The sequence below is a fragment of the Ochotona curzoniae genome, unplaced genomic scaffold (assembly GCF_017591425.1).
Source record: "Ochotona curzoniae isolate NIBS_2020 unplaced genomic scaffold, NIBS_Ocur_1.0 contig_4502, whole genome shotgun sequence".
Lineage (NCBI taxonomy): Eukaryota > Metazoa > Chordata > Mammalia > Lagomorpha > Ochotonidae > Ochotona > Ochotona curzoniae.
The window spans coordinates 291,767-305,036 of NW_024466308.1; the positions used below are offsets into that span (position 1 = coordinate 291,767).

At 61.0% G+C, this 13,270-nt stretch overlaps 1 protein-coding gene across 1 annotated transcript in view; it reads right to left on the reverse strand.

Annotated features, from left to right (window-relative positions):
• The window catches only part of COL5A3 (collagen type V alpha 3 chain), a 34,264-nt gene that overhangs the window by 18,074 nt on the left and 2,920 nt on the right, over positions 1-13,270 (reverse strand). The window contains exons 2-27 of the mRNA XM_040986226.1: positions 12,603-12,764; positions 12,314-12,503; positions 12,082-12,238; positions 10,667-10,771; positions 10,128-10,283; positions 8,879-8,998; positions 8,624-8,776; positions 7,185-7,232; positions 6,938-6,979; positions 6,609-6,671; positions 6,176-6,250; positions 5,978-6,061; positions 4,864-4,920; positions 4,722-4,775; positions 4,540-4,593; positions 3,912-3,965; positions 3,717-3,770; positions 3,469-3,522; positions 2,912-2,956; positions 2,742-2,795; positions 2,570-2,614; positions 2,409-2,462; positions 2,251-2,295; positions 1,647-1,700; positions 1,522-1,566; positions 1,349-1,402 (exon numbers count right to left, since the gene is read on the reverse strand). Coding sequence (XP_040842160.1) covers positions 1,349-1,402; positions 1,522-1,566; positions 1,647-1,700; positions 2,251-2,295; positions 2,409-2,462; positions 2,570-2,614; positions 2,742-2,795; positions 2,912-2,956; positions 3,469-3,522; positions 3,717-3,770; positions 3,912-3,965; positions 4,540-4,593; positions 4,722-4,775; positions 4,864-4,920; positions 5,978-6,061; positions 6,176-6,250; positions 6,609-6,671; positions 6,938-6,979; positions 7,185-7,232; positions 8,624-8,776; positions 8,879-8,998; positions 10,128-10,283; positions 10,667-10,771; positions 12,082-12,238; positions 12,314-12,503; positions 12,603-12,764 — 2,078 coding nt within the window. The remainder of the gene's footprint in view (positions 1-1,348; positions 1,403-1,521; positions 1,567-1,646; positions 1,701-2,250; positions 2,296-2,408; positions 2,463-2,569; positions 2,615-2,741; positions 2,796-2,911; positions 2,957-3,468; positions 3,523-3,716; positions 3,771-3,911; positions 3,966-4,539; positions 4,594-4,721; positions 4,776-4,863; positions 4,921-5,977; positions 6,062-6,175; positions 6,251-6,608; positions 6,672-6,937; positions 6,980-7,184; positions 7,233-8,623; positions 8,777-8,878; positions 8,999-10,127; positions 10,284-10,666; positions 10,772-12,081; positions 12,239-12,313; positions 12,504-12,602; positions 12,765-13,270) is intronic.

Genomic DNA, 13,270 nt, shown 5'->3' on the forward strand with positions numbered 1-13,270 from the left:
CAGTTCCAGCCATTGCAGCCACTTGGGAGTGAACCAGCGGACAGAAGATCTTTCTCTCCATCTTTCCTCTCTTTGTATATCTGACTTTCTAATAAAACTAAAAAAATGTTTTAAAAGAGTTGTCTCTGTAACTAAAGGCGTACAGATTTGTTTCTGGTCACCTTTCCCAAGCTGCCTGCTTGTTTAGCATTTCCTTGCAGGGGCTTTTACAAGCAATCCAGACGCGACTGACGAGTACAGGGGCGGAGGGTGGACAGCATGTGGCCCGGAAGTTGGCGTCTTTGGGGAGACCCACCGCCCCATCAGAATGCCTGGCTTTGAGGTTCATCTCTGCTTCTTTTTCTTCTCTTTTTAAAGATTTACTTTTTTTATTGGAAAGTAAGTTTTACAGAGATGGAGAAACAGGGAGAAAGATCTTCCACCTGCTGGTTCACTCCCCAAATGGCTGCAACACCCAGAGCTGAGGTGATCTGAAGCCAGGAGCTTCTTCCGGGTCTCCCATGCGGGCACAGCGTCCCAAGGCCTTGGACCATCCTCTAACTTTTTCCCAGGCCACAAGTAGGGAGCTGGATGTGAAGGGGAGCAGTCAGGACATGAACTGGTGTCCATATGGGATCCCACCGCATGCAAGTCGAGGAGTTTTGCCACTAGCTTACCACGCTGGGCCCACCAGCTCTGTTTCTATTCCGGCTTTCTGCTAACGTATGTTCTGGGAAGCAGGTGGTGGTTCAAGTGGCCGGGCCCCTGCCATGCATGTGGCAGACCTGGGTTGAGCTCTGGGTCAGGCTTTGCCCGCTGGCCCCTGCCCAGCTGCGGACGGCATCTGGGAAGCAGGTCAGCAGATGAACCTCCCATACCCTTTGAATCTCTCTTTCTCTCTCCAATAATACAGATATGTATAGATACATATATATTCTGATTTCCTATCTTAAATAATCAAATATTCAGGAGGTTCTGTATGCATCTCACTCTATTCTGTGTAAGGTGCTTCAGCCTCTGTAAAGTTGTGCATCTGTGGGGTTTGGCTGTGGCCTTAACGTGCGGCCCCATGGCAGCCCAGACCCCATCAGCAGCCACATTTCGCCGCGTCCTGGCTCCACACATCCAGAAGTTTGGGGTGTTCTTTTTTTCTAATGTTTGGGATAATATATGCTTAATTCACCTTGGAGTCGAGGGCCTAATCCTCCTCCAAATAAAGTGTTCAACGAGTACGAGTAAGAAGGCCACTCTTTCATGGGGACACAGAGCAGGGTTGTAAAGTCACCTTTTTGGCCAGGCAGAGAATTCCTGACCAAGTTGCTCCCCCAAAGCTAAAGCTGAGCAATCAAGACCCCCTCTCGTGACCTACCTTCACGCCCCGAGGGCCGGGGTAGCCTGGGGGGCCTGCTGACCCTGCTGGACCCTGGGGAGAAGACAGAGTGTCACACTGGCCTTCCGCCCGTCCATTCCCAGCACTCTTCTCACCTCCTGCTCCCTGTGCCACCACCAGCCCCTGCACCAGCCTTCCTCCTCGTCACTCACCTGGGCCCCCTTCTCTCCTGTGGGACCCTCCTGGCCCGGGTGACCCTGGGAAAGCAAGATTCTAAGGCATCAGAAACCAAGTTCCGCCGCCTGCGACCCCCAGCCTCCCACCTCCTGGTTCTCACCGGAGGGCCGTCAGCTCCCGGGGCACCTGGGACTCCCGGGTTTCCAGGAAGACCCTGTGGGAAGAACAACAGCTCTGGCAGCCGGAGTGTCTTAGGGCCCTGGAGCTGCTCAGACAGAAGCAGCCGAGAGCACCGCTCAGAAAACCCACTCTGGTTCTGCCCGGACTTGCCGTGTGACCCTGGGCAAGTTCCAAGCCCTCACTGAGCCCCCAAAATCCTCTGCCACTGGACAGACTGAAGGTGAGCACGCAGAAACACACACCCTGGAGGCACCAGCCCAGGATCCCGTGCAAGTAAGAAGTGGAGGGACAGAGCTGGAGCGTGGGCAGAGAGAGGCCTGACCTCTGGGCAGAGCAGCCAAGAGGGACTGCAGGGCCTCCAGGCACGGACCATCCCAGCCAGGACTGCCACCGGCTGCAGTTTCTCGGGGGTTCTCTGTACCCCAGCAACAGCACCCCCACTCTGAAGGGACAGCATGGCAGGTCTGCCTCTTGCTCTCAATGTCTCTGTAACGGGGCTGGCTCCTATTAGGGTTCCCCAGAGAGGGTGCTCCCAGGCCACAGGTTGCAGGGAAGTCATGGGGGGCAGTAGAGCTGCCACTTACCTTCTCCCCAGGAATGCCGATGAGGCCCTGAGGGCCTGGGATGCCCTGGAGACAACATACAGAGACAGGAGTGAAGCCCGGAGCACCCAGGTTGAAGGGCCAAAGTTCTTACCAAGCACCGCCCTTACTGCCACTACTGGGAAAGAGAGGGCTCGAACCTGGGACCCGTGGTTTCCCTGTTGTCCTGGAGGGCCAGGTTCTCCTGGAGGACCCTGGGGAGAAAGTGAGGAACAGTCATGGTGTTGGGGTGTCAGTGGAGTTGACACCGATGACCCCGGCAGTGTCACTAGGGCCCGGGCGCCAAGGGCAAAGCACATACCACGTTGCCTTTGGCCCCGGGAGCTCCGTCACTTCCCGTGGCCCCCTGTGAGGGAAAAGCAAGACCATGACTGAGTCTGAGACCCTAAGAGGCACTTGGCGGGGTGGGGGGCAACAGACGGGTTGGGGATCAGGCCACAGAGACCCCAAAAGCAGAGGGGCCTCATCCTCACCGGGCGTCCCAGGGGGCCAGGGGAGCCTCGGGGCCCGATCAGTCCTCGGGGACCCTGCAGAGGGGGAACCAGAAGGGTGCATTCAGTCAGCCCCACCCACACCCTGAACCTGGGTGCTCCGAGGCCCTGGAAGCTGGGTCCGAGGCATGCCCAGCTTCCTCCCTACTCACCGGCTCGCCAGCCTGGCCGGTGGGGCCTGGAGGGCCTTCCGCACCCTGTGTTTGGGGGGAAGGAGGGGAAACACCATTGCTGAATTGGGGTAGGGGAGGAGGGTGGCAAACAAGGCCTAGAGAAGTGGCTTCCCCCATTTGGGCAGCCCCTTCCCGGGGACCTCAGGGTCAGACTGAGGTCACACACCCTCCCACCTCCAATCCTAGCTCCCCGACCCCAAATCGCACCTCCTAACGGCAAACCATCCCCCGGCACTCATGCTCTTTCTCTGTTTTTGCTTTATTTGTGTCATTCTCCCAGATGCCCCCAGTGGCGAGGACTGGGCCACGTGACAGACCAAAGCCCGGAACGGCCTCCCAGGGAACACCGTAGCAGGAAGCCGGGACTCAGAGACTCAGGACTCAACCCAGACGCCCCCAGTACAGGATGTGGGTACCCCATCCACCAGCTTCACCCCCTGGACCGCCTGTTGGAACTCTCCCCTACGTCCGGGGGCCTGGCCTTCTAGCGCCTGTCTGTGAACTCCAAGTCACCCCCAACCTTCTTCCCGACTCACCTTCTCACCGTCCTCTCCAGGGGGGCCAGGCTGCCCCACGTGGCCAAAGTCACCCTGGCGTGGGGAGGCAGAGGGGGGAGTTCAGTGCAGAATGGCACAGGTAGAGGCCCAAAACCACCCCCGCAAGCCCCCAAGAAAACAAGAAGGGGATGAGGGAGCAGGGCTGAGACCCGGTACAAGGCTCACAATGGGTGGGAAGGGGCTCTGGGCACCGGGCTTAGCTATCCACAGGGGTCTCCCGCACTCACCCTCTGGCCCTTCTCACCAGGCAGCCCCGGGAGGCCATCAAAGCCCCGATCACCCTGTCCAAAGAGATGCCAGCTCAGCCCAGAGCCTGGGACCCCAAGGGCTTCCAGGGCCCCAGGGGCTTCCAGGACCCCAAGGCCTTCCGTACCATCGCTCTCCTAACCCTCCCAGGTTCCAGTCCCAGCCATGTCACGCACCTTGGGACCCGTGTCCCCAGGGAGGCCTCGTGCTCCATCTGCTCCAGAACGGCCCTGCGGGGAACATGACCCAAGGGTGGAGACCAGCCTACCCAGTACCCTTCTCAGCGACAGGACCACCGCCACCCTCTGGAGGGAGACCCGCCACCACTCCCCGAGCAGGATCTTCATCCTGCAGTCTTGCTGGGCGGCTTGGCAGTCTCAACATCACTTCCCAAACGTACCCCTTCGTCTTTAGCCCCTCAGGCCCTTCCCCCAGCTCAAGTCAGCTTCGTGGCCTCCCTCCACCACCCTGCCGTCCTTGTCTATGTGACCTTCCTGGCATTTACAACCTTCTAGAACCATCTGAGCCATCCCATTCTCTGGGGGCCAGACGAGTCTCTCACACACAGGCCGTGCCTTCTGCCTGGGACACCCTGCCACACCTGTCGGCCTGGCTGCCCTCTTCTAAGACCTCCCTGCCTCTTCTGCCTGGCCCGATCCCCGTGACACGCGCCTCTGTGGACTATTCTCAGTGCTGAGAGCCCACGGGGGACCCCAGGAGACTCCAGACGCAGAGGCAGGGCTTGTGTTGGGGACGGAGGGACGGGTGGATGGAAGGTGACCTGAGGCCCCGGGGGTCACTCACCATCTTGCCTTCCCTTCCAGGCGGCCCGGGAGGTCCCTGCAGCCCCCGGGGACCCTAGAAGAGAAAGGAGAGAGAAGACTGACTCCCTGAGACGGGCAAGTCGGGCTAGCACTCGCTCCCACAGCCCAGGGGAAGACCCCCCATCCAGTCCTGTCAGCCGCCCTCACGCCCCCTTGCCTCACCTGTGGCCCCATCTCTCCCATCTCTCCTTTCAAGCCCGGATATCCAGGGAGACCCTTTGGGGGTGGAGCAAAGCAGGGTGCCATTAGAGCACGGAGTCCCTTCCAGGAGAGGTGCCCCCTCCCCTACACACTCCTCACTCACCACAGGGCCTGGGCGCCCGGTGAGCCCCACTGGGCCAGGGGGCCCTTTCATGGACAGCTGGAGAAACGGAGGGGGAACAGAGCTGGAATCTTTCATGAGACGTCACTTCCCCTCCCACCCCACCCCTGCTCCCTCACGATGGTTCGGCGTGCTCCCCCAAAATTCACACATCAGAAAAGCTTATATTGTTCTTGTGTGTCATTTCTTTCAGAGTAAAAAAGATTCCCGCAATGGCCAGAGCTGGACCAGGCTGCAGCCAGGAGCCAGGAACTCCTTCACTCCCATCAAGCGCTTGGCCCATCGCTTGCTGCCACCCACCGCCACCACCACAAGCATTAGTAGTAGGTCAACCAGCTACACGACAGCCTCCAGACTCTGGTTAAGGAAGGCAGCACTGGACAGGGCACCCCAAGCTGGCACCCACCTTACTACCCAGTGTCCCTCTAAGTAACCAGGCAGCAAAGGGACCCAGTGCTGGGACTTCCTCTCCCAGATTCAGGTATTTGGTCACAGTGACAGAACACAAGACACCTTCAGGAGGCAGGTCACCTCGCTGCCCCTTCCCGCCCCTGGTCACCCCCGGAGCCACGCTGCCCCTTCCCGCCCCTGGTCATCCCCGGAGCCTCGCTGCCCCTTCCCGCCCCTGGTCACCCCGGAGCCAAGCTGCCCCTTCCCGCCCCTGGTCAGCCCCGGAGCCTCACTGCCCCCTTCCCGCCCCTGGTCATCCCCCCCGGAGCCTCGCTGCCCCCTTCCCACCCCTGGTCACCCCGGAGCCTCACTGCCCCTTCCCGCCCCTGGTCACCCCGGAGCCACGCTGCCCCTTCCCGCCCCTGGTCACCCCCGGAGCCACGCTGCCCCTTCCCGCCCCTGGTCATCCCCGGAGCCTCACTGCCCCCTTCCCGCCCCTGGTCACCCCGGAGCCACGCTGCCCCTTCCCGCCCCTGGTCAGCCCCGGAGCCTCACTGCCCCCTTCCCGCCCCTGGTCATCCCCCCCCGGAGCCTCGCTGCCCCCTTCCCGCCCCTGGTCATCCCCCCCCCGGAGCCTCACTGCCCCCTTTCCGCCCCTGGTCACCCCCGGAGCCACTGCCCCCTTCCCGCCCTGACATCTGCTCACCTGAGCCTGCTGCAGCACTGCCTGGGCCTGTGCCTGCTGGAAGGAGACTTGGGGTCCCTTGAGGGAGCTGCTTGCGAACTGGAACTGGAGAGCAATCGACTTGTGGTGACGGGAGGACCCTAAGGAAAGACCCCACCCTGCTCCACACCCCAGTCAGGGCTGCCACCCCCACTCCGTGCTGCCCTCCGCCCTCCTTACCGGCATCATGATGACAGTGCCTGGTGGGCCCCGGATGCCATCCGTGCCAGGAATGCCCGGGAGACCAGCAGGGCCCTGGGGTGGAGGGGACAGAGGGCAGTGACATGGCAGATGGAGGCGGGGAGAGACAGAGACATGGTGCAGATCTCGGAGAAGGCTCGTCCCAGCGGGATGCAGAGAGGAAGACACAAGACGGAGAGCGGAGAGCGAGGACAGAGAGATGCGCGTGAGAGACGGAGGGTCGTGGCCGAGAGGCAGGGGGCAGCACAAGCCCCCAGACGCGGGAGAGGAACCAGACTGGGATGGACAGGGTCGGGGACCCCTGCCAGACCCGGAAATGAGGTCCTCGGGGCAGCCCCGCAGATGTCTGTGCCCACCCGCTACAGCCACCAAATAAACTCTCCCCGAGAAGGACACAGGAGGGGTCTCTTACCGGCAAGCCAGGGTCCCCAGGAAACCCAGGGGGCCCAGGGGGGCCTGTGGGGCCAACCACCCCCTGTTAGGAGACAAGAAACAGGTCACCTGGAGTTCCAGGGCTTGAGGCAGGCTGACCCTCCCCCACACGGACCCTGGTCCAAGATAGACCACCAAAGGCCGCGTCTGAGCATTCCTGCCTCCCACCCAGACACCACCACTGCCACACCAACCCGAACCCCACTCCCCGCCACCACCCCTCTCTCCGACCCCGTGATCCCAGGGCCTTCAGTGCTCGCCAAGGGCAAGGGGATGACAGGAAGACAGGGGAACTCAGCCGGTACTCACGCGTGGTCCTGGAGCTCCGGGAGGCCCCTCAAACTGCTGTCCCTGTAGAGAGAAGTGAGAGTGACCACCTGGTCCAGCGAGGCCTCTCAGCCCCCCTGTGGCCCATGCAGTCCTCGCCGCCCTCTCCCGCCCCCCCCCCCCCCCCCCTCCCCCCCCTGCCGCCCTGTGTCTGGCCCCTGCGCTCTCTTCCCCCCCCCGCCCCCCCCTACAGCCCCCCTGTAGCCCCCTGCGGCCCTGGCTCCCTCACCTGCTCAATCACGGCAGGTTCCCCTTTAGCTCCTTTCTCTCCAGCGCCCTGGGGTGTGGACAAGGTGTGGGTGGGAAGAGAAAAGAGATGTGAGCCTCGGGGGTGGCGGCCACCTGCCCTGTCAGGCGCACGCCCTCACAGCGCCCTCTGCTGTCCCTGATTAACCCTCGTGGGCTGGAACCCACTCACTGCGTGGCCCCAGCCATGTCCTGTGGAGATGGTCCTTCACCCTAGATGTGGCTCTTATTACACAATGTCGAGCAACTTCGCCCCTTCTTTAAACGTTTATCTTACTTATTTGAAAGGCAGAGAAAGAGAATCTTCCATCTATTGGTTCATTCCCCAAATCTGCAAGGCTTGGGCTGGGGCAGCAGGTAAAGCAACGGCCTGCAGAGCGGGCATCTCGTGGTAGAGTGCCAATTCAAGCTCGGCTGCTCCACTTCCAGTTCAGCTCCCTGATAACGCAGCTGGGAAAGGAGTGGCAGATGGCCCAGGCGCAGGGCCACTCACGTGAGGGACTCGACCAGAATTCTGGCTCTCAGCTTTGGCCTGGAACAACTCGAGACATTGCAGCCATCTGGGGAGTGAACCAATTCACGGCGAGCTCTCTCCCCCTCCGCTCTCTGTCACTGCTTTCCATTTTGAAAACAGGGGACTTCAACATGCTTGTAGAAATGGAATTTAAAAGCTTCATTGTACGCAAAGCTTTTGAAGTCCAGTCATGTTTTCATAAATGCACCTTTTCCACCAACTTTCTGAAAGCCCTTCACAGAGCTTCTCCGTGGAAGGTGTTCAGGCGAGGCTTGGCATAGAACAGGCGGTCAGAGTAAGGGGATGTCTCCCGTCCAACGCCAAGGCCAGAGCCTCAGCCCCCTTCTCCAGCCGCGCTGCTCTCCCAGGAAGCTCCGTGTGAAGCCTCGGCCAGAGACCCTGCAGAGAAGTCGCCACTCTTCACTCTTGGGAACTCCAGTGTGCTAAGCAACCACCCTCTTGGCTTTGTCCAACACGGAGGCCCAACCAGTGTGGCCAAGCCGACCCATCAAGATGGGATCCTGGGCTTCCTCTGGGAAGGCCCCTTCTGACCCAAGCATGCCATCCTACGTCTATCTTCCCTCCAGCTCCCAGCAGCCTGTCCAGACAGGTGCACGTCCTCCTCGTGCCTGGACCACAGGCTTCCCTGCTGTCTCTCTTGCTCCCCTGCAGCCCTGAACGTTGCAACGCGGGCAGTTTCATTTCCTGGACCTTCTCCAGCTTAGACTAAAATCCCCCAAACATATGGCCCTGTCCACAGAACCTGGCACAGGGGAGGGACAGAACTGACACTTTTCAACTGCACTGGGTTTTGCAAAAGTGTTGGAGGCAAGGTCGGTAGTAAGTGAAGAGAGAGGGTGGCTCTGGTGGGAGTCTCCCGCACCCCAGCCAGCTCCCCCAGAACTCACGGGAAAGATCTGAAACTCTGTCAGAGTCGGCTGTTCTGCTGCCCCAAAGTCAGGGCCCATGACGGGGTCACTGCTTTCCTCATCGCCATCTTCATCTTGGGCTGCCTCGGTCCCTGGGGTCCCCAGCTCATGTCCACTGTCAGGCTCCAAGCTCTGCTGAAGACATGGCACAGGCCCACGCTTTCTCCTTAGGACCCACAGCCCCTCATCCCTGGGCCTTCCCGCTGCCAGCACCGCCACCCACTTCCTGCCGACCTCTACGATGGTGACGTTTTGGCTGGTAGTCACGGTGGTGATGGTGGTGGTGACAGGGACCGACGGTGCTGAGGTGGGAAGCAGTTTCAGGGCTGCTGTCCCGAGGACTGCAGTAGACGCCTGTAGCGGGGATGGGAGGCCGATGACAACAAAGAGAAGGGGAAGGAGGACACCGCCCTCGCTCTGGCCCCCAGGAGCTGCCACTCTGGACAGGGAAGAGGTCAATGGAGGCCGGCGAGTGGCCTTGCTGGACACCATCACCAGCAGGGGGCGCCGTTGGCTATGGAGGAGGAGCCGGGCTGGGCCAGTTCTCAAATCAAGTCAAGGTCCAGCTGCTTGGGGTCATCAGACTCCCAAAGCCTGACCTACATGTGCTTGGCCAAGGCAGAGTGCAGCAGTCAGCCAGCCAGGCCACCGCCAGAGAGGGAGGGGCAGCTCCTTCCGGCCTGGCCCGCTGCAGAGGAGCTGGGTGAGGGTGCAGGTCCAGGTGAAGGTCAGGGGTCATGCCATTCCTGGGGTCCAGGCCAAGAGAGATGACGCTGTGTATCAAGGACCCCACTGGTGGGTCAGTTAGTCCTACAGCCAGTGGCACCCCTCAGTCAGTGATCCTCAACTCACAAGCAGCACGAGTTAGAAGCTGTGATCTACGGCTCCCCAAGCAGTGACCCGCCCACCACAAAAGGTAATAGTAATTCCCCAAAAGTGAGCCGAATTGCAGGTCACAAGCCAGTAATTATACTAAGCAAGGGCTTTCTAACTAACCACTCATGAGGGGCTCCCAACCTGATGCCCCCCCAAAAAACCACTCCCTCAATGACTCCTAGAGATAATTCCAAAATTCCCTCCACTTGCTGGTTCTCCCAACAACCGCCCCCAACCTAAGGACCCCCAATATCAACCCTGAGCTGATGAGCCAGCAGCGGCCTTGGGTCGGTGACCTCCAACTAGGAACACCCCAATACGGACCCCAGTGAACAGCTCCTCCAAGGACCTCCCAAATCAGGGAAGACAAGGGGCCCTTCCAATGTGTGGGCTCGCCCCATGAGTAGCCATGACCAAGAGCGCCAATCAACTTACAACGTCCCATTGAATAGTAGCCCTTCTTGAGCTTAAGGTGCTCATCTGGCTGTGCATCCAGAGATGGAAAACAGAACCACCCACGATCACCCCCACCCGCGGAGAGAAGCCGGGGTGAAGGGCTGGAGGGCAGAGACAAAGGTCACGCCGGGGAGCAGCACGGGTCTCTGACCTGGTTCTCCAGGACGCCAGGAGCTGGACTGGAGGTCCCCGCCTCCTGGTTCTTCTTCTTCCTGCCCTTCCCCTTGCGTCCCTTCCCTTTCTTCCTTCCTTTCCCCTTTCCTTTGCGTCGGGGAGGAGCAGACGTTCCCGGCTCACCCTGGGGTGCCTGGGGAGAGGACCCCCACCCAGGTCAATGGCAGCTCCTTGGGCCAGCAGGAGCCACAGTGCCACACGGTACAGGGACAGGGTATTTCAGGGTCAAGGCCACTCAGGCCTTGGATGTGGGGTCAGAGGTTGCACAGCCCATGTTAAGAGCCAGGATCCACTTCCTCCCGGGACCCAGAGCTGAGGATGACTCAGGCCGGTGGAGGGAGGGAGTCGCAGGCCAGGCCAGATGCTCACTCACCCTGGCGGCTGTGGGATCCGCTCACTCACCCCCGCGGCTGTGGGATCCACTCGCACCCCCACGGCTGTGGGATCCGCTCACTCACCCCCGTGGCTGTGGGATCTGCTCACTCACCCCCGCGGCTGTGGGATCTGCTCACTCACCCCCGTGGCTGTGGGATCCGGCTTGTCGCAGCTGGGAAGGTAGAGCTCACAGGCCTGGAAGGCAGCTTGGGGATCTGGGCTCAGCAGAAGCTCCTGGATCTCTCCCTGGGAAAGAAAGAGGGGGTCAGAGAAGGTGGGGAGCAGCTGTGGACTGGCTCTGCCCACTCCCCGGCATGGCTCTGCCCACTCCCCAGCATGGCTCTGCCCACTCCCCGGCATGGCTCTGCCCACTCCCCGGCATGGCTCTGCCCCACTCCCCGGCATGGCTCTGCCCACTCCCCGGCATGGCTCTGCCCACTCCCCGGCATGGCTCTGCTTGACCTTGAGTCTTGGGGTTCCTCAGCAGAATCCCTGCTACATGTGTGAGGCAACACGAGAGAGCTGACAGAAAAGTGGACTTGAAAGATGAACTGCTTTGGGTGTCAAACATGATGAAAGCGGTGAGCAGTCAGCGCAGAGGACAAGTGCCCAGGAAAGCGGTGCTAGGATTCCCCTAACAGCCAGGGCTTCCCTGCCTGCGTCACCCCAGCCATAGCTGCTCGGCATCTCTCCCGTGGCTCGCTGGACCCCTCCCCATCGGCCCGGGGGTGGGCATTGGGCAGAATGGTGAGATCTCTGCTCAGCCCCCTCTTCAGAGGGCTCTGCTTCTCACACCGGAAACCCAGATTCCAGCTTCAGCACGGCCCAGCCCTTGCTGTGTGCGTTTGAGGAGCGACCCAGCAGATGGGGGACCTCTCTGTGTCTCCGTCTCCCTCTCTCTCCCCACATAAAGTGAGTAACAGCGGAGAGCCTAGGTTTGTGTCCAAGGTTTGTGGGAGGCAGCAGCTGAAGGCCCTGCCCTGGGTCCGACACCTGCATGGGAGAGCCGGATGGAGCGCCCAGCACCCATCTCTGGCCCCAGCCACTTCCAGGCACTGAGTGAGCCAGCCAATGAGAACTCTGTTTTCTGTGTGTCTCTTTTCCTCTCTCCTCATTCCTCCAGCTCTCAAGTTAATAAATTCAAACGAGAAAGCCTTTTTTTCCTTTTGGCACCAAAAATAAATTAACCTCTGCATCCTCTTTTCCACGAACTTTTGGAAGCACCCCTCTTCGCACCAGGTAACTGCCCTCCTCCCTCCTTGCATTGGGATCAGCGTAGCACAAGACAGATGAGGTCCCTGGACTCTGGGGGGTGACACCATGCCATGCCAGTGCCCGAAGGCACAGCCGGCTTGCATGCCACCACAGCCACCACAGCCATCTGAGGCCACAACCACATCCTTCTCCCAGCACAGGCCAAGCTCCGGCTGCATCCCACAAGGACTCCAGCCCACACCCACCCGCGCACTCTCCCCACCGCCGTCTCCTGGGATGCTCGCCATCCCCCTCGAGTTCTCCAGATTCAACCCAGAGCAGACACATAGCCAGGCCCCTACCTCGAAAGCGTCCTCCCCGACGTCCTGGGTCCCCAGCACAGTGAGTCCAGCTGTGCTGATACCTCGGGGACCCCGGTGCAACACAGGGGCCTGAGGGTCACAGTCGACCACCAAGGTCACCGTCCCACTGTCGACGCTGACCGCCACGCGGTGCCACCTGCAAGGGGCCAGCTTCAGTGGGGGTGCTTCTCACCACCTCCCTGCCACCATCGCTCCACACTCCTACACTCACCTGCCGTCCGTGAGCTGCACCTGCTGAGGGAAGGCCTCCAAGGAGCCTCCCAGGAGGCTAAGAGCCGGCCCCAGCGCCAGGCCTAGCTGCCGGGCCCCCTTCTCATCGTACACAGACAGAAGAACCGACTGGTTGGCTGGTTGGGCCCTCAAGGTCATCAGCACAGAGAATTGCTCAGGGAAAGGCCCATCTGGGTGGGCGGAGGAAAGCACCAGCTCAGGAGACAGTCAGAGGACTGCATGTCCCCTGGGGGACAGGGGGCCCACAGCCCCTTCCTGCCTCAACTCACCTGGGAAAAGCTGCCTCGTGGGGACGCTGAGCATGCTGGTCTTGTCCAATCTGAATGCCTGGTCACCCTCGGGAGTCCTCTGGGGGCAGAAGCCAGGCACCTGGGGAGCCCCAGCCTGACCCCCTTTCACACCCACGGCCTTCAGCACATCCACAGGGTCAGCTGCAGAGAGAAGCCAGAGCAAGGGAGGCATGGTGAGACCAAGACCAAAATTCCAGGCACCACCCATCTAGGCCTGGGGGTCCGGGGGACGGTCGCGACCCAACCCTCTCCCCCACAGTGAGGTCATGGCTCCAGAAGGAGGTGGCAGGGGCCAGCACCTCCCCCAGCCCCAGATGTTTCAGTCGCATGAGCCTGTTGACTTCTGTTCCCCTGCCCCGCCCCCACCCCTTGCTTTTTGGTGAGAAAAAAGCTGACCCAGTTCAAGGATGAATCAAAGTCTCCTGGCCCATGCCCCAGAGCCCAACTGTCCCCCTCTCCCCACTCCCCCGCGCTGGGTCCCCAGGACGACTTCCTGCAGCCGGCCCCCTTGCCAGGGGAAACCCGCACGGAGCCGAGGGAGGGGCTGCCTGGGGAGTCCAGGCCGTGCCTCCTCCCTCTGGCTAGCACCTTCCCTGACCTCCTCATCCATGCTCACCAGTGGCTTGGCCCCCGCGACCGTCCCCATG